Source organism: Manis pentadactyla, chromosome 15, assembly GCF_030020395.1.
Source record: "Manis pentadactyla isolate mManPen7 chromosome 15, mManPen7.hap1, whole genome shotgun sequence".
NCBI lineage: Eukaryota > Metazoa > Chordata > Mammalia > Pholidota > Manidae > Manis > Manis pentadactyla.
Window position 1 is genome coordinate 46,136,944 of NC_080033.1, and position 19,218 is coordinate 46,156,161.

General features: G+C 49.1%; 2 protein-coding genes across 5 annotated transcripts in view; one reads left to right on the plus strand and one right to left on the minus strand.

Moving 5' to 3' along the window:
- The window catches only part of CPNE2 (copine 2), a 41,131-nt gene extending 32,097 nt beyond the window's left edge, over positions 1 to 9,034 (plus strand). For 3 of the 4 annotated variants that reach the window (XM_036881109.2, XM_036881108.2, XM_036881106.2), the window contains 2 exons: positions 6,929 to 7,165; positions 8,459 to 9,034. In XM_036881109.2, the coding sequence (XP_036737004.2) occupies positions 6,929 to 7,165; positions 8,459 to 8,566 (345 nt within the window). In that variant the 3' untranslated portion in view covers positions 8,567 to 9,034. Of the gene's footprint in view, positions 1 to 5,193; positions 5,257 to 6,928; positions 7,166 to 8,458 lie in introns of those variants that run through there. The other variant, XM_057493100.1, reaches the window with a different exon arrangement.
- A 5,832-nt stretch (positions 9,035 to 14,866) lies between these two features.
- PSME3IP1 (proteasome activator subunit 3 interacting protein 1) overlaps positions 14,867 to 19,218 on the minus strand; it is a 32,032-nt gene continuing 27,680 nt past the window's right edge. Inside the window, exon 7 of the mRNA XM_057493101.1 lies at positions 14,867 to 15,236. Within this exon, the coding sequence (XP_057349084.1) occupies positions 15,019 to 15,236 (218 nt within the window). The 3' untranslated portion in view covers positions 14,867 to 15,018. The remainder of the gene's footprint in view (positions 15,237 to 19,218) is intronic.

Below are 19,218 nucleotides of genomic sequence, written 5' to 3' on the forward strand. Positions count from 1 at the left end.
CCCTAAGGCAGAGGGTACTCACTGCTTCCAGGACACAGGGAAACCAGGAGATGGTGGGCCCTGCATGATCAGCCCTAAAGCTGACCTCTGGGCCGTCAAGGCCCGTGTCTCATGCTGAGGGCTCAGCACGTCTAAGCCCAGCCTGGCGCTAAGCGATGAGGCTAAGGCCTGGCCCCGCCTGAGGCTGCTGGAGCCGCTGTGTGGCATTGGAACAGGGCAAGTGGCTGTCCTGGGCATGTGCAGCCCTGGTCCTCTCCCCACCTCCCAGATCCAGGTCTGATGCCAACATTGGGGTCACCAAGGGTCACCTTGCCTGCCTCCCCTGCCATCCACAGGACTTGCCCTGACCTCCCTCTGTGATGTGAGTTGTGGGGTTTTCTCCCCCGCCACCCCAAGGGTAGTGCCATGAATAGCACTTCCCAAACCTGTCCCCAGGCAGAAGGAAACTGGCTCCTGGGGTTTGGGAGCCCTCAGGGGAGCCAGGGCTGCTGCTGAGGGCACCGGGTCCAACTCCTGCCTGGCAACTGCTCCCTAGACTTCCAAAATCCCCAGCCCCCTGCAGGCTTTCTGCTCAGGCAGCAAAGATTCTCTGCCTGAGTGCTTCTAGACTGCCCCTTCTACACTGTCCTTTTACTCTCCCTTCAAAATATTATCCCAAATTTTCCCACTCCCCCATTGCCATGGCCACCATCTTCTCCCACTGAACACCTCAGCTGCAGGCTCGGAGTCCTTTTAACAGCAAATATTAGCTCCTGCCACTCCCCAGCCTCTCCCTTTCTCCGAGACCTCTCCTGCCCCCACACCTTCCTTAAGATGATTCTGCCAGCAACCGCATTCCTGTCTCTCAACCACAGCAAGCCTGCTCCTCCGTAGAGCCTTTTCCCTGCCGTCTCCTCTGCCTGGAGGTTCTCCCTTTGACTCTCTGCCTGGCTGGCTCCATCCCATCCTTCAGTGTCCCCTCAAATGCCACCCCCCAGGGACCTTTCTTGACCACCCATCTGAAGACTATCTCCCGCCTTTTCTGTTTATTTCCGTCTTGACTCTGACAATGGCAACATCGTGTTCACATGCTCTGCATTCCCTTGTGTGTCATGTCTCCCTGATTGGGACTGGGCTGTGGTCTCTGTTCACTGGCATCCCCCTGCTGGCCTGCAGCAGGGGCTCGTGCTCTCAGAATGGGTGGATTTAAGTTGGCCCCTGCTCTGGGCTGTGCTGTGCAAGGCTTAGGAGGCCAGAGGCAGCAACTCAGCCAGAGCCTCTCTCAAAGGGAAAGGGACCTTGTCCCACTGAGACCACCCAGAAGAGAGAGGCACCTAGCTGGTCCCTAGGGAGGTGGAGGTTGGCTTCCAGGAGGTGGTGGCAAAGATAGGAGGTGGTCAGTTAGGAGAGAAAGAGAGGAAGATGAAGAACCCACCAGGGCCAGCCTGGGAGGGTAGGACAGGAGGATGTGGTCTGATTATTCAGGAGGCGACAGGGTCTGTGAGGAAGGGGGCCCTGGGGCTGGGCTGCTGGGGTTGGACTCCTGCTCCCACCCTTCTCACTGAGGCTCTGGCAAATCACTTACCCTCTCTGAGCCTAAGTTTCCTTGTTTGTACAATGGGACTACTAATAGGGCTTTCCTTGAGGAGGTGGTGTTAGGATTAAGTGAGATAACAGAACACTTGGCCCCCAAAGAGACTTGAGGAGGAGAGACAGGAAGCAAGGCAGAGGGGACAGTGGCTGCCAGGGACGGGCAAGAAGGAGGTCAGACAGCCAGCATAAGACAAGGAGGGTGGTCCTGGTCTTTGCTGCGGGAGTGTGATCTGCTGTCAGCTTGAGACACAAGCCTTCCCAGCTCTGAGCCTCTTTCCTTTGTGAAACAGGAGGCATTAAGCCCCCAGGGAGCTGAGGTTCTGGGGCAGCCTGAATGGGCAGTAACTAGGAAAGGCCTGGGAATGGTTGATTCTTTTTTTTAATTCCTGGGGTATAGGGCTAGGATCAGTTGGAGACGGCAGAGAAGAGGCAGCCCCTCACTTGCACATCATTTGCACACCTGAGGCCAGCCAGGCCATTGTTCTGCCTGGTTTGTTACCTGCCTGAGCTCCCTTTCAAAAGTGTAGAATAAAGGCCTGCTTTCTTGTTTAAAGGGAAGAAACTGGCGCAGGAGCAGGAGTGAAGCCCAGTGTTCTGGGGCTCTTTTACCTGCCGAGCTCCAGGTAGGGCTTGGCAGTAGATGGGGTCCAGCAGAGAAGGGCGCCTGTGCCTGCTGGATCCTAGATCTGCAGGGGGCTTGGGCCATAAGGAAGGCCTGGGAGGGTGTCTTTGTGTTCTGGAGATCCGTTGCTGTGGGCCTCCCACAGGGCAGAACTTGGTCCTTTCTCCAAGCAAGGCCTAATCCTCTCAACACCCCAGCCACTTTTGTCATGACCTGGTCCTGACAACCTGGGGAGGCCAGCCTCCTCCTGGGGAAGCAGTGTCCCCCACCCCAGCTTTGTGACTTTGGGCCATCTGCAAGCATCTGTCAGCTGCAGGAGTGGGGCCAGAGGGCTCTATTGGTCTCTTCCCCTCTGATGTCCAAGAACAGATACAGACACTTCTCTGCTTCCTGCTTCATCCCAGGTCTCACTGTGCACTAAAGGTGGGGCTGCCTGATGGTTCAGCCTCTAGCTTCAGAGGCCTGTCGACCTGGTTCAAACCCAAACTTCCTCATTTTCTGGCTCTGTGACTCTTGCTTAAGCTCTCTGAATCTCAGGGTCCTCATCTGTTCAGTGGAGATGATGGAATAGTACCTGCCTTATAGAAGCATTGTGAGGATTCAACTAGATTGGCATGTAAATTGCTCAGCACACTGCCTGGCACACAGTGAGCACTTTTAATAAATGCGGGCAGCTGAATCTTCCAGGGACACTTCTTGGGCCAGCATGTGGTGACTCAGAACACATTTAGGTCTAAGGCAAAAGGAAATAATCTGTGGATTAACTGATGTTTTTGTACCACTTCTTATGGGGACTACTTAGTGTGGCTTCACCCTCCTTGTCCCCAGGCATACGCATATGCATGCACGCCCACATACAGGAAATCAAGAGCAGGTGGTGGGAAGCATCTCTGGGCAGGCCCATACTCTCCTGTTCATTCACACGTCTCTCCTGAGCATATTTCTGCGTGGCACTGGGGAGACCATGATGCACAAGATATGGCCTCTGCCCTCCCAGAGCCTGCGGTCAGGTGGGAACCCGGGCCAGTAAACAGCAGCTGAGATGTAAGGTGATTAAACTTGTGGTGATGGAGGGACAGAGTCATAATAAAGGTGGCACCAGAGAGCTCAGGGAAGGCTTCTTGGCAAAGCCATGTCCAAGCTGGGACTTGGAAGATGCTTCAGAGTAGCCATGTAAGGGGTATATGTGTGCATGTGTGTTTAAGTGCCCCATGCAGAGGGCACGGTATATGCAAAGGCCAGGAGGCATGGTGTGTGGGCCTAACTGAAGGAGTGTGGCATAGAAGAGGTAGGGCAGCTCCCACAGGGCCTTGGAGCCAGTGAGGAATCTGGATTTCTCTTGAAAACCTCAGGGTGGTGGGGAACCACTGAAGGGTATTAGGAGATGCAGGTGGGGCCGGGGGACTTCCATCCTGGGGACTTCTTCCTTCTCTCTGTCTCGGCCCATAAGACCTGGGCCTTGCTGTCCATGGCCTCCTCCTGGCTGGCTACCTAGGTGTCTGGTATCCCCGTGGAAGGGAAGCTGGGAAGCAACCCAGACCTTGGGAGTTTCCCCCCACCTTTACCCACAGGGTCTTCAGCAGCCAACTTCTAAGAAGCCAGAGCGTGAGTGCAGCTTCCCGACTCTGCCTGTAACTGTTGTGGCCAATTCAGTTTCTTATAAATCTAATCTCACGTTAAATACATTATAGAGGAAGTGGCTATTTGCATCCCTAGAAACCTGAAGAATGTCTGGGTAAAGGCAAGATACCTCTTCCTTGCAGTGTGTTGCGAGTTTGGGGTTTTGATTCAACCTGACAGTGACCAGCTGTGTTTCTAGAGCACGGACAGGCTGCCACACCCATGAGGTGCAATGGAGGGTGTGAGGGATTGCCCTGAGGTGTGCTCCAGGTGTGGGGGTAGAGGGGTAATGCTGGCCATGGAAGCAGAGCTCAGGGCTGGGGAGGGCCTTTGTCTGCTTGGGGCAGAGGAACAGACCACCAGGTGGACCTTGGAGCTTTGGCTGGGATATGCCAGGCAGAAGGAAGGAAACCAGAAAGGCATGGAGGTGGAAAGCTTGGGGGTAGACAGGATTGTCCATGGGGTCAGCAAGGCCTTTTCCCACCTCCTCCTGCCTGATTGTGCCCTTCATTCTCCCCTCTGCAGTCCCTTCCCACCTCCCCTCTGATCTGTCTTGGTGGAGCTGTGGGCCCCTGGTGGACCTTAGAGGCTCCTGGACCTCAGCTCTGCCTGGATGGGCAAGGAGCCCTGGGACTTGTCAGCTGCACTTCCAAGGTGGACCCAGGCTGTCAACCCTCAGGCCCAGCTGGGCCGAAGCTGAGGCCAGACTGTGGCAGTGAGCTATGGGCAGTGGGCTAGTTGATGCTCAGGAGTGAAGGTTAAAGTCCAGTGTCATGGCTCTGGGCCCTGCCCCCAGATGTTATCCTAGACCTTACAGCCATCCAGCACTGGGGTATGGGATGAGGCTGTGGAAAGCTCCTCCAGCCACACTATTAGAGAAACAGCTACAGGCCTCTCAGGCTGGTGGCGGGTGGTAGAGGAGGACATGAGAAAAGAGCCCCCACTTTGGAGTCAGCGGGGCTTGGGTTGAATCTAGACTGTCCAGTTCTCCACTGTGAGGCTGTGAGCAACTCACTGAACCACTCTCAGCCTGTCTCCTTATCTCAAACAGGAATCACAGTATGAGGCTGACGGAGTGTGTGTGGTCACTGTCACTGTGTTATAAGGGACATCCTCACCTTGTCAGCTGGTGCCCACAGTCCTTCAGGAACCAGGCCCTGCCTGTACCCACCTCCCTGGGAAAGAAGACTCCCAGGCCTGAGCACTTCCAGTATCCTAGTATAGACGTGTGGCTGATGGAGAGGGGAGACCCAAGAGGGTGCTGTGGGCAGGAGGGTGGGAGGCCACTGTGGGAGCTGAAGGGGCTTGAGGTCAATTCCACGACTGAGTGGTGAAGCCTGTGGACCAACACCAAGCATTCTTTTCTCTCTCCTTGCCAGGCCTCCGTGCCTCCCCTCTTGCCAGCTTAGGTGCCCTGGAAATCTTGCCCTGGACTGTTTCTGGTGAGATGAAGTGGGGTTAGTGGCCACTCAGGGAATGGGGGCCAGAAGCTGGACTGTGTGGAGACCAGGGTCTGGATTAGCCCCCCATCCCCAGGGGGCTGGCAGCAGCTGCCCTCTGCTGCAGGGATCCAGGCTGCCATCTCCATAGCAACAGGTATCCCCAGCCAAGGGGTAGGTCTCTGAAAGGCACAGTGCAGGAAGAGCTGCACTATGCTACCGGGAGCTGGAGGTCAGATGGTGGGGTACATGCCTCCACATGGTCTCTGGCCATTCCAGTTTGTACTTGGGGGGACCGGCTGGAGAGCATGGCATCCTAGGGGGCTGGATTTGTAGCCTCTGTGCATTCCTGAGGGAACAGATGGCTTTGCTGGATGAGAAGGTGGCTAAGTGCTAACCTGAGGTCTGGCTCAGTTCTGCCCTTCTTAGTTCCATGCTGGCTAGTCTGGGCCCCGTTTCACCTCTTGAGAATGAGAAAGGTCAGACTAGATGGCAGAAGCCCCAAAGAGACTATTAGGGCCACAGGGTCTTTTCTGTTTCTTATGGATATACCAGTGTTTATCCAAGTTCCCAAAATGGGGGCTAAGGACAGAGCCAAGTAGAAAACTGAGGTCTCTGCCATCTTGGAGTTCTGGGACCTCTGCCTACAGAGATTTTGTGAATTTCATTCACTCACCCACTATCTTCACAATTTATGCTATAGACAAGTACCACTGCTTTTAATTATTCAGCAATTGTTTACTTAAATTTTATTTTTAAAAACTTTGTAACCCACTATAAGTGAAAAGTTAGTCATCACTTGCCATAAATAGAGAGTACAATAAAAATAAATACAACCACCTTACAATGGTATTAAAGTCTAGCCAGAGACTATTGTCCCCTGAAGCTCTGAGCTTCTTTGTTAATCAAGAAGGTTAGCAAATGGTAGGGAGGCGTTAGCAGATGCACTAACAGCAAACTGAGACTTCCTCCTGGGTACAGTTTATAGAATTGAAAGACCACTGCAAGATGAATACTCTTCCCACTGTGACTTGAAGCTGCATCTGGTGTGTGACCCCAAGTCCCCTAACTCCAGCAGAGCCCCATAGTCCTAGAAGCGCTGGCCTAGATGACTGGCTTAGCTCCTGCACCGTGTCTCAGAGGCTGACCATGCTGACAGGGAATGAGCGGGGGCACAGGGATTTGTGTGCAAGGGGAACAGAGAGGGTGAGGCTGGTCCCTGACTCTTTACAGCCAGAATGCATCTTCCTCACCGGCCACAGGCCTGACTCTGCCAGGAGTGCAGTTACTGATTACCGAGCTGCTGCTGTGTGGCAGGCTTGTTCTCTGAAAGGTACAGCAGTTCCCACTTTGCAGACAAAGAAACTACACAGCAATTTCCCAGTCTCACAGTGTGGCAACTGGCACAGCCAGGCCGAGTCTGGGCTTCTCACCCTCAAGCCAGGTTTCTAAAGGGGACATGCAGGGCAGGCAGCAGAGAGCAGTTTGTGCTTCCAGCTGTGACCTGGTCAGTGTTAGAAGGATGAGGGGCCAGTGGGGACCACCATGCCAAAGGAGTGGCTGGGATTTGGCTACAGCTGGGGAAAAGCCACTTTCCTCCCAGGGTCGAGGTTGGAGGGGACTGGGTAAGAAGGGGGTAGGTCCTCAGAGTGCCTGGTTGACCCCTTCCCTGCAGCAATACTTCATCCTCCTCATCATCACGGATGGTGTCATCAGTGACATGGAGGAGACACGGCATGCTGTGGTGCAGGCCTCAAAACTGCCCATGTCCATCATCATTGTGGGTGTGGGCAATGCCGACTTCACTGCCATGGAGTTCCTGGACGGGGACAGCCGCAGGCTGCGCTCCCACACAGGCGAGGAGGCGGCCCGCGACATCGTACAGTTCGTGCCTTTTCGAGAGTTCCGCAATGTGAGTGTGGGCCCAGGCTGGGGAGGGAGCAGCTACAGGACCCCGACAACCATAGTTAATAATCAAGGATGAAGGTCTTGCACTTGTCTGCTTAATCCTGGGCTCCCCTGCCCTTAGCTTCATTGACTGTGCTCTCCTGAGTGCCTACTATGTGCCTGGTGCCATGCCAGCCCTGCCCCCAGATGAGGCCACATGTGTGAGCACCAGCTTCAGTGAGCTGATGGAACACAGGGGAGTGGTGCCCATCCCAGATGGGATGCAGGGCAGGGTTTCCTGCAGGACCTGCCCTCTAACCCAGAACCAGAACCAGAAGTTGGAGTTATCCACGTGGGACAAAGCATTTCAGGCAGGCAGGGATGACAGCAAAGGTCCTGAGGTGAGAGGCTTTCCTGGTAATCACACCTCACCCAGCCTCCTCGCCTCACGAATGGAAAACAAGGTGCAGCTTAGGGTGGCCTCTCCTTTAAGGGCCTCCACAGGGACTGGCAGCCCCACCTTGTCCCACAAAAGGCTGGGTTGGCTTCCTGGTAGCTTGCCCTGGAAGCTGGGCCCACAAGGAGCCAGAGGGAGCAGTCTCTCAGATGCCACCCCTGTACTGCCAGCCTGGGGCCTCTTATTTACCAGACTCAGTGTGGCCCTGGGCAAACAAACCAGACCTCTCTGGGCCTCAGCTCCCTCAGCCACAGGGCCTCTCAGGGCTCTGTGACTCAGATCCTGTGTCCAGTCCCAGAAGGCACTGACCAGTTTTATACCCAGTGGTGTTGACATCTCTGCCCAGCACCTTCTGGGTTTGCCCGAGATGACTCAACTCCTTCCTCTGGAATACTAGCGTCCTAAGGACAAATGCTGGGCATCGGCCACCCATGCACACACAGGACATGGACTGAGCACCTCCCCATGCCCAGCCGGTGGCTGAGCATTCAGCGGGAACCGGACAATCACAGCCTGTTTGTACCAGCCAGGGAGGTGCTCAGGAAACGTTTCCCAGATGAGCAGGCTGTGCAGCTCGCCTCCACTGTCTCTTGTCCAAAAAGCCTCCCACAGACAATCATCGTAACACTTTACTCCCAGGCATCTCAAGTGACGGAGGTGGAGCTGCACTGAAGGGAAGCACTGCTGACTGGGGTTTCAGGCACAGACTGAGGTGGCGAGCAGTGTTTACACAGCCCTGGCCCTCAGCCCTGATTGTGGCCTCCAGGGACACCACCTGGAGCAGCTCTTAGGTAGTGCCCCTCACAACTTAGACTTGGTAATCCTTACTCTCCCCTCTCCACGCCACTGTCGACCCTGCAGGCAGCAAAGGAGACCTTGGCCAAAGCTGTGCTGGCAGAGCTGCCACAGCAAGTTGTGCAGTATTTCAAGCATAAGAACCTGCCGCCCACCAACTCGGAGCCCGCCTGAGTGCCAGCCCGTGCCCAGCAGCTGCATGCCGGCTGGGCCTCCCACCCTCCCCCAGGAACGTGCACGCTCGTCTTGCTTCCTTGTGGGTGGCCTGTTTTTTTTTTTTTTTCTTTTTACAACCGGACCTCCACCCCCAACTTCCCTCAGCCCAGCTGGGCTTCCTTTGTTGGATTCAACTGATGATGCTTCCAGGCCAAACTGGCTTCTTCTCCAGCTCTCCCCACCCTTCCCACTCTTAAGTATTGAATGTACTTTGTATAACTTTAGTGGAATTATTATTGTTATTAAAGAGAATAAAATTTTTACAATTATTAACTGGCTTTTTCCAAGTAACAAGCTGCAGACTCTGAAAGGAACATATCCCTGGTACAAACTTTGTGTTGTAGCCTGCACCTAATTCCTGCTGTTTTTTTAATACTGTGACTGTGTTCTATTTATTATACTCAGGGTAATAAAGGAGTTTCAGATGTCCCTGTGTCAGCTCCTTCCTCCCCAGGGACCTGATGGGCTCACTGATCTGGGAAAGGAGACAGAAAGCTCCTTTCCCCTAGAAAGCCTGTGAAGCCAGGGCAATCCTTCCACTTGGGGGGACATGCATTCCACAAACAGTAACACCTCTGTTAAACTGGCACAGAACTTGGAACATCGTACAGGTTCATTACATATTTGTGGATGGCTAGGATTCACTGACTCCCACTTGCAACAGTGGCACCGGAGAGCTTACACCTGTGTTTGGGCTCTTTGGTCCAGCCGCTACCATATGGTGCCCCTCATTCTTCCTTAGTCTACATTTTGTTGTTAGACATACAGGACAGCAGTTGTTGCCACCCATTTGCTGCTCCTTCAGGTCTTAGGCACTGGGGTACAGTCCTGTGGTCTGCAGCATATGACTGTTTTTGGCCTCAAAATGCTAAAGAGAGCTGCTTCTGTCCTGCTGACAGCAGCCACTGGCTTCTAGGGCATGCCCCACTCAGCTCAGGTCCAACTTCATGAAACTAGTCAAGGGACCAATTTCTGAAACCCCAGCTGTCATCGTCTCCTCCACATAAGACATCTCTCTCTTTTCCACCTCCCTTGGAGGTCCAGTCAGCGCCTCTGCCACAGGCTTATATGTAACCGATAACAACTAACATTGATACTAAGCACTGTGTTTTCAGCTCCATGTTAAATGCTTTGCAGGCATAATTTTGATGAGTCCTTCTAATAGCTTCTGCCTATGACCAACTCAAGGATGAGAAAACAAGCAGAAAAGCCTATCGAATCCAACAGAGGCAGAGCCTGAACTCATAGCCAGACCTGGATGACTCACGAGCCCACACTTGTTCCACTGCATAAACAATTTCCCTCAACTCTGCAAGGGAGACTTCTGTTCAAGTTGCTAATCAGTATGTCCTTCCTGTCCACCAAAACTGGGAGGTCAGTTACCTCATTCCACTCTCCCAAGTGAGTAATTCTTAGTATGGCCTGCTGGCGCCTATCTGGTGTGAGCCTGTGAGGAATACCTTCATCCTAAGCCTCCAGTGCCTCTGCTGATTCTGTGGCCACCAAAAGTGGGCTAAAATACCCTTTAGGAACACCTTCACTTCTGAGAGGGCTGCAGGGCTGCATGAAGCCCTGATTTCCCCAAGGACCTTTAGGAAATTGTAGCACAGGGACCCTGAGGCCAACCAGCAACGTGAATATCCCAGGACTAACGCATCTGGCTCCTTTGGTTTATGCCTAGTCGTTGCTTAGGCCCCTGCAAGACTGGCTGTCAGTCAAAACAACAACATAAAACCGTACCCATTTAATAGTCTAGCTGTATGTCACATCCAGTTAAGTTTGTACCCACCCCAGCCTGGGAGAATCTGTCAACTTCTGACTGACCAGAGGACAGGGGAGCAGCCTTCTGTCCCCAGCTCCACATCCTCTCCTTAGCCCTCAGGTGTAATGGGGTGACCACTGTGCACACAGACCTCTCCCTTACACCTCCCCACTGGAGTAACTGAGCAGACTGGTGAACCTGAGGAGACTGACGTGTACTAGGCCATGTCAAGGTGGAGTTCCTGCCTTTGCATCAGGGTCCATCCAAAATGCTCAAACCCTCAAGGGTGGTGGCTGTGGCCCCACCTCCAGGCTTCACGTGAGCAGACCCAGCCAAGCAAGGCTTCTACTCCCAGCTGGCCTGAGTTTACAAGAAAGCAAGGGCACCTGAACTCCGACCAGGCCAAATCACCACTTTGAAATAACAAACCAAAATAAAGTAAATCCATGGGAGGTAATATACAGCATGGTGACTTTAGTTAATAATACCATACTGTGTATTTGAAACTTGCCAAGGGAGTAGATCGTAAAAGCTCCCATTCACAAAGGGGGAAAAAAGCTTTTGTTAACTCTGTGTGGTAATGGATCATTTCATTACATACAAACACTAAATAACTGCTGTACCCTGGAATTCATGTGTCAGTTCTTTCTCAATAAAACCGAACCAAACAAGCCTTGGTGCTGCTACCTGGTTCTTGTGTGTGGATAGCAAGCTGGAGAGTGAAGATGGAAATCTAAACAATTCCTTCACCCTTGAATTGCCGCTACTGAGGCCTGGGTGATAGCATTTGTTTATGAGTTTCACTGAAACCACAGAAAGCCAGACATAAAAGAGCAAATTAAAATTCTGGTTCTGTCATCTAGCTGTGTGACCTCAAGCAACTCACTGAACCACTATGAATTTCAGTTTCCTCTATAAAATATAGAGAAGGGCTGCTTCACAGGACTTTTTTTTTTTTAGGATGAAAGACACTTCAGTCCACCAAAATGGTCCACTAATGCCCCAAACAGTACCTGGTACATATATAGCAGCCCTTTAGGATACACTAAATGAAACAAGTTGACACGCCTACTACTAAAATAGGAAGGACGAGGACCAACCAGCAGCCTGAAGCTCAGAGTGACGGTTATCTTTGGGTTTTGCTGCCCATCTCCTCTGCAAAGCTGGGGCCACAGTCTGCCTGTTACTGCTGCTGACACCCTCTCCCTAAACTGTTCCTCCAGCAGGGGAGGGAGCAAAACGCCAGGCTTTGTCAGGGCCACTGAGGCATGAATGTGTAACTGGCTTGTGTGTTCAACCTGTGACTATGAAAGTGTTGGCAAAAGTCTAGCCTCCCACCAAACAGAACTTGCATTCCACTGTTATATGTAAGTGGGCTGGCACACCAGGAAACCAAGGCGATACCCAAGTCCAAATGGGGGTGCACTGCCACTGAGCTCTCCTTTCTGCTTTCCTGAAGGGGCCTAAGATGACAGCTGAGCCATATACCCACGGCCAGGATGCCTGAGCCAAGGAACTGGGTGTGCCTAAGCAATTAACATTTAGCTAAGAGGGAAGCACAGCAGAAGCGGGTGGTTGGAGCTCTGACGACCAGAGCTGACCCTTCACTGTGTCAGTGTTCTAGCTGCAACTGAGGAATGCTGGTAGGATGGAAAAAACCTGCCAGGAATCATCACTAACAGAAGTTCTGGATACCCCAACAGAAATGGGAGAGGCAAATGGTAACGGTACTGATGAGGACGGCAGCATTGTGTGTCAGATACCACACCAAACCAAGTACCTAATCTAGATTCTTCCAGCCCTACTAAGAAGTTGGTGTCATTATTCCTACTTATGAAAGGAGGAAACTGAGGCCCAGGAAGGTGAAGGACCTTACCCAAGTGACCCAGCTAGTAAATGTTGGGTTCCAAGCTCCTAACTACTATGGTACATCACAGGAAGGTGGAACTAGGCTGGGTTCCCAGGGGGGAGAAGTGGAAGTGGGGAAAATCTTAGGCAAATGAAGCTTGTCTTGGGTGAAAAGGAGGTAGTCAGAAGGGAAGAACCCTTGAGGTGGAGAGTGAAAGAAATGAGGATGCAAAGGGCTAGCCTAGGTCTCCCGTAGTTAGGGGCTTGACTTTCAGTCTGGAATACTCCAGAAAAAAGCTGGAGGTCTCCCCCACCAACTCTGGATTTGGGAAGGCAGTTTTCTTCCGCCTGGGTTCTGGGACCAGGGAAGGCATACATAAACACGCCGCCAGCCACCTCTCTGGGTCCAGTCATATCAGCCCCCTGCTTTTTGTAGATGAAAAATGGATGTTTTGAATTTCACACTCCCTTTCCTCCCACCCAGGTGGGTGACAGAGCCAAAGAAGATGGCTGGCAGAGGTGATTAAGAGGTTATAGTGTGGCACAAACTAGACAACATAGTAGAGCTGGCAACAGGATTCCTCACAGACAAGGCTTCTCCCTTGCATAGTTCAAGAGTTATAAGAACACTACCACTCAGGACAACTTAGGTTTAAAGAAACACACCCTAAACTTTTTTTAATCCCTTTTTACTTTCTTATAAAATCCCAATTATTTATTAAGCAGAAGTGATACACTTTATGGTCTAAAGCAGTGTTCCTTCAGCCCTGATTTTCTATTCTTTGGGTTTGATCCCCACAGCCTACATAGGATGCTACTTAGTTGCTTCCTCTCTTGGACAGACCAGGTCCTAGTTTGCTATTCATGGTTTCTACAATACTGTGTCTCAGTTCCAGGGCTCCACATTATGGTTACAATGGAATCTCATGCTCATTGGTATTCTCAATCTTTCCTGAGACACCAACAGCAGAAATCTCAGTCTGAAGAGCCTCAACCTTCTTGACACAATCTAGCCATTATGGTAGATGGGGAGGGAGCTGGGAGCATAAGATTCAGTATAGGAAAAGCAAGATCTTGTTCTCTGACTAGTTTATTAGCTTTCAAGTTAATGTATGTCTTTAATCCCTGTAACTCTTTGTCAACTTCTTCCAGTATTAATGAAGGCCATAGGGTACAGTAATGGCCTCTTAAAAGTCAAACCACATAAGCACGGTGGCTTTGATTCCTCGGTTTGCCTCCTGAAATGATTTGAGGTTGCTTTGAGTACGTGCTGTAATAATGACAGCACAACTGCAGGAACAATGAAGCAGAAAAGCATAAGGTGCCTACACAGTTTTACCTAAATGTCTTGTTTGTTAGGATGGAGCTGATGCGCCTGTGCTGACAGTCAGGAACGATTAGCACAGAGTGACTCTGAAGAGGAGGAAGACTACACAAGGCACCAGTTATGGGTAAAGGGAAGTCACCATCTGCCCACAGGCACCAGAGTGTCACTGCACTGGAAGGGGAAAAGGAGGGGGTTGGATGAGCGCCAGGGGCCTCTCTGCCACATTAAAGCTGAGTAGTTTCTCTGCCTGCCAGCATCACGGTGTCAACACATTGTGTGTGAGTCTCTCTCCGTCTCATGCCCAAGGAAGTAGAAACAACTGAAGAAGGAACCCAGCCCAAGAGAATTGTACAGGCTCATTCTCCTGAAGCAGGGCGCCTACAGATTTTTAAAAGGCCCACGCCTCCCTCTGTCCTTGAGGCCCCCATACTTTGTCTCCCTCCATTCTCCCCTCCCTCCCAAAGGGAGGGTCCCTGCCTCCCCTTATGAGACAGAAGTGGAGCAGTATCTCAAAGCCTCGGCCTCTCAAAGCCCCAGCACTGCTCTGTGTGGACAGGGCAAAGCAGGAGGGGCAGCAGATAAAAGAGGAGAAAAGAACGAAGGCAGCAACTTTAGGCTAGAAATAGATTCCACAGTTAGAAGCCACAACTAGAAATCTATCAAACAGCCAGGGGCCACAACAGAGTGCACACTAGGGTCAGAAATATGCATGTGCATCCCACTGGTGTGCAATATTAGGATTCCGGGGATTGCCAGAAATAAATCATTTAGTCCACATAACAACCCGCATGTCTGATTTCTGGCCATGATGAAATAAGGTCTATGTTTGTTTCTCTAAGGTTGAGTCTTAAATGGGCTAGGATGGAGGGAGGAGAAGGAATAGCTAAAAGTAAGGAAAAACTCCACAATGAATGATGAGTGTGAAGTGATGCCCCCTGCAGATGTAGTTTATCATCTTTACTTAGACACACATCAAGAATTGGTTGGCTCCAGGGGAGTGCACCATTTTATCGCCTGGGTCAATTCTCCCCCATCGCATGCCCCACGATGCAGTAACAACAGCACGGCAATCGAGACAGTGTTTAAATAATACCTATCCAACAGTTGCCCCTGCTTCTTTGTGCTACTGGGAAAAAGAAGAAACAAGAGCTGTCCAAACCCTTTGCACACCAGCTGGTGTCAGTTGTCCCAGGGCATTTTGATGGAATTTCTGCTGGGCCCCGAGCCCCACCCCACAACATCCATGAGCAAAGAGGCAGCAGATCAGGTTTGGGCATCAACACTGGAGTGGAAAGAAACCAAACACAAGTCGGGCCACAAGTGGATTCTGGCACATCTTTAGATGAGGTTAAAAACGTCACAGTGTGCACAGGAAGCAGGCAAGGAGTTTTCTGAGGGAGGTAATGCCTACAGGCAGAGCAACCCGTCCTGTCTACTCTTGGGGAGGAGTACCCTGTGGTGAGGACACAGGAGCTAGGGGGCCTCAAGGAAGGTGTTGGTTCGGAAGATGGAGGAAACGATCTTGCCGGTGGCGTTGATAGTGCCTTCGCTGTCTGAGCTGGACTCAGAATCGCTGCTCCCAGAGTAGGCGCCCAAACCTGGGAGGATGCCGACACAAACTGCAGCCGAGGGGCAGTGGATGGAGGGACCGCTCAAGGACGTGCTTCCAAGGGACATGCAGGATGCGGCTTCTGCAAAAAAGGAAGGACTGTCACGTCATCAAAGTGGAGAGTGTACTTTCCACGGGCTGGGTACTGTTCCGAAGGCTTTAATTTACCATGGAAGCCTCAAAACAACCCTAAGCAGGCAACACTATTTTCAGCCTCATCTTACAAATGGGTTCCTTTTTTACAATTGAGAAAACGGATGCCACAATCAGAGAACATTTTAAGACCATGCAGAATGTCACCCAGTGAAACCCACAGTTACTACAGAACCTCAGTGACAGAAGCTTCAGTCTAGAAAATACAGGGCTTAAAGATCAAAGGAAAAGTTAAAGACTTCAATCATACCCTTCTTCTTCCCTCTCAATGTTTCCAGTCTCAACTAATCATTACCACAACCTGATATTACCTATCCCCCATTTGACTGATAAGGGAGATCAAATGACTTGGCTAGGGTTGAAGGTCCCTTAGAGTAAAGAACGTTATAGACTGTGAAGAATCTGAATCAAAAGAAGATGCACTGCAATGATACCAGAGCTCACTGCAGAATAAGGGCTGGAGTTCAAGCCTCACTGTCTCAGGCTGACACGTACATTACCTTTGAGAATTTTGCCCTAATAAACTCCAACTAACATTTGACATAAATGTGAAAAGAATACATGGTTCCAAGTATATGAAATCAAGAGTAAGTAAAACACAACACTGAGAAGCAAAAAGAGATTTAAACAGCCAACACAGAGTCCAGGAGTTCAGGGTATTTACTCATTTTACAAGTTCTAATAAGTTCTAATAAAGGAAAAGAAACTGCTAAAGAAATGCAATGTTAAATCATGAAGAAGTAGAAAAGTGAGATGAGAGCTGATGATGACTGCACAGATGGAAGATAACAAGGCTACCAGAAATCAGAGGCAAGTATTTGCAACAAATGCCACAGAAGGTAATTCTTTATGCTATCAACTAACCGATCTTCCAAAGCTACAAAACTGAATAGAAAAGGGGACAGAAGACATGAACAGTTGGCAGAAAAACAAACAACTTTTAGACATAGAATGAATATATAAGGAAGAAGGGTATGGGGAACAGGTTCTTTATACCTGTAGGAGATGACATGATACCTGACAACTGGAGGGTAATTCAGCAACATCCTTCAACCTTCAGTGATGTTCATAAGAAAACATTCACTGTACCATTGTTGATTGTAGCAACCAAAAGGTTCATTAATACGAGAGGAATGGGCTACTGTTCAGCCTGATACTAATGGGCTACTGGGGGCCAGGATAACAGACTACTACCCAGCCATTAAGAAGAGGAAAGCATCTCTGTGTACTGGTATTGAATGATCTCCAAGATACTGTGCTAAATGAAAGAAACAAATGTGTGTAAAAGTTATAATTTGGGGTGGGGGGCTTGCCCATGTATATGCATGATTATGTCTGAAACTACACATAAAAATGGTTAACAGTGGCTGCTCTAGGGACAGCAATTGAGTGGCTGGGGAACAGGGAAGATGTACTTTTTACTCTGAACTCTTTCGGTCCTTTTGAATTTTTCTATTATGTACATATACTCCCTATTCAGACAATTTTCTAGAAAGGCAAATGCAAACATTCAAACAGCACCTTAGGCCATTTACATTAGGGACGGACAATCTCACAAAGCTCTGTAACCCCAGGGCACCCCTGTTTTACAGACAGGAAAGCTGTATATGACTGGAGAGTCCTAATGACGACAGGGACTGCTTGCCTGCATCCTCCTCTAACTGCAAGTCTCTTTTTGAGGGCAGGGGGTCCCTCTTCACCATTCCCTTCCCTGGGCATATAGCACACAGCCTGGTGCTCAGCAGGCCAGCATTCACAGAACACAGGAAAATGTATTAAAGACATTTTACAGAGTTTCACTGTAAACTGTTAAAGGGATGGGGGGCAGGGGGATTTGAAAATTTGGGATACAACATAAAACTGTATACCATTCATTATCTGAACCATTCATTGTATTATTATTTTCACATATACAATCATATTTTCAGTATTCTGTGAGAAAAATGTGGCTGTTTAAAAAAAAAACTTAAAAAAAGAGTATGAATCGGTTACTTAGAATGAAGTACTTATGTGAAGCTGTTCAGTGACATGCCATTTTATTAGATATTTCTATGGTGAATTGAGTTTTAGAGTCTATCTTAGATAGAAAAGAAGGATCAAGTTCAGGGTACCTAGACAGGATGAGAGCTGGCCTAAGGGAAGGATGGAAGCCAGCCACAGATATGCAACCAAGGAATCTGGACCACTATGGCATCTAGGAGGCTTCAAGAAAGAAAAGAGACTGTAACTCTGACAAATTTCATTCCAAAATCAGTTAGCTGTCCAAAGAGAAAAAATGGTGCCCTCTGATCTCACCCATTTGCTGAAGTTTCCTGCCAACTTCTACATTTGCAGGACCACATTGTCATACCAAATCAACACTGAAAATTACTGATACAGAACGTTCTTGGGATTCAGACAGATGCATGACTTGAGAGTAAATGGGACCAACTTGTGCATTCATTGGTTCTACTCAGAGCTTAAGTCCAGGGCCTCCAGCGGAGGAAGTCTGAATCTCCATTAGAATCATAGAGCTATCTTCAGGGGAAGTAAAGAGACAAAGCTTTCTACTGCTGAGGACAAGACTTTGAGGCAAGCTGAGGGGATACTCTTCTTGTGGGGCCTTAGCATCTAACAAAAGAGTATTTCCTACCCAGCTTCAGCTGAAAGAATGGCAGAGTAGGAAAAGGGGTTTAGAATGACAAAAAGATGGCTCTTTTTTGAAATACAAGTGTCTGCCTACGATAGTTTAAAGAAGCCATGCAAGTTTTCCTTTCTAGTGATCAATTCATATAGCTCCTACGAGGGCGTAAGCACCAGATACAGGGCTACTAGTTAACTAGTTGAAATGTTTAATATTTCTATGAAGTTTTATATTTGTGTGTGTGTACATTCTGATGGGAAAGTAAACTGAAATAACTTCTTTGAAGGGCAATTTGACAGTATTTATCTAAAGTATAAATGTATATCCTCTCTGACCTAATCATTTTAATTCTAAGCATTTAACCCAGTACATAGTAAATGTGAAAAATGATGCACTTAGAGTTACTCAATGAAACATAATAGAGAAAGAATGGAAATGATTTAAATGCTCATCAATAAAAAATGTTATAAGTATAATATGGTACAACCATATAATGGAATACTACATAGTCTTAAAAAAGAATGAAGCAGCTCTTCATCTACAGATATGTAATGATTCCCAAAGTACAATAACAAGTGAACTAAAGCAATGAACAGAGTACGTTAATTAAAATGATAATGATGATAACAGGAAATACAAAATATACAACATATTCTTGCCAAAAAAATCAACGTGAACTGATCAAGTTCTAGATCTAATTACCATTTTACAGGAACTACAGGATATAAAGGAACACCATGGGAAGGCAATCAGCAAAATCTAGAGCACAGAAAACTCCACAGGATAAAGATCCAGTTTCGTCACACAAAAACTTCAAAGGGAATAAAACATACATTTAAAAAGGAGGAAGAACCTATAAGTTAAAAGACATATTAGCCTATCATAAAGATGCCATAAAATGGCAATATTCCCAAATTGATATACAGATTCGAGCAACCCCTATCAAAATCCAAGCTGCCTCTATGTAGAAAGTAACAAGTTGATCCTAAAATTTATATGGAAATGCAAGGGACCTCAAATAGCCAAAATGATAATGAAAAAGAACAAAGTTGTTGGATGTGCACTATTGATCTCAGAACTTACCACAAAGCTAAAGTGACCAAGACTGTGTGACAATGGCTTAAGAACAGATATACAGATCAATGGACAGGAAAAGACAGTCGAGAAATAAACCCTTGCACATTAGTCAACTGGTTTTTAACAAACATGCCTCTAGCAATTCAGCAGGGAAAGAATAGTCTTTTCAAAAAATAGTGCTGGGATAACTGGATAACCACACAGAATCAAA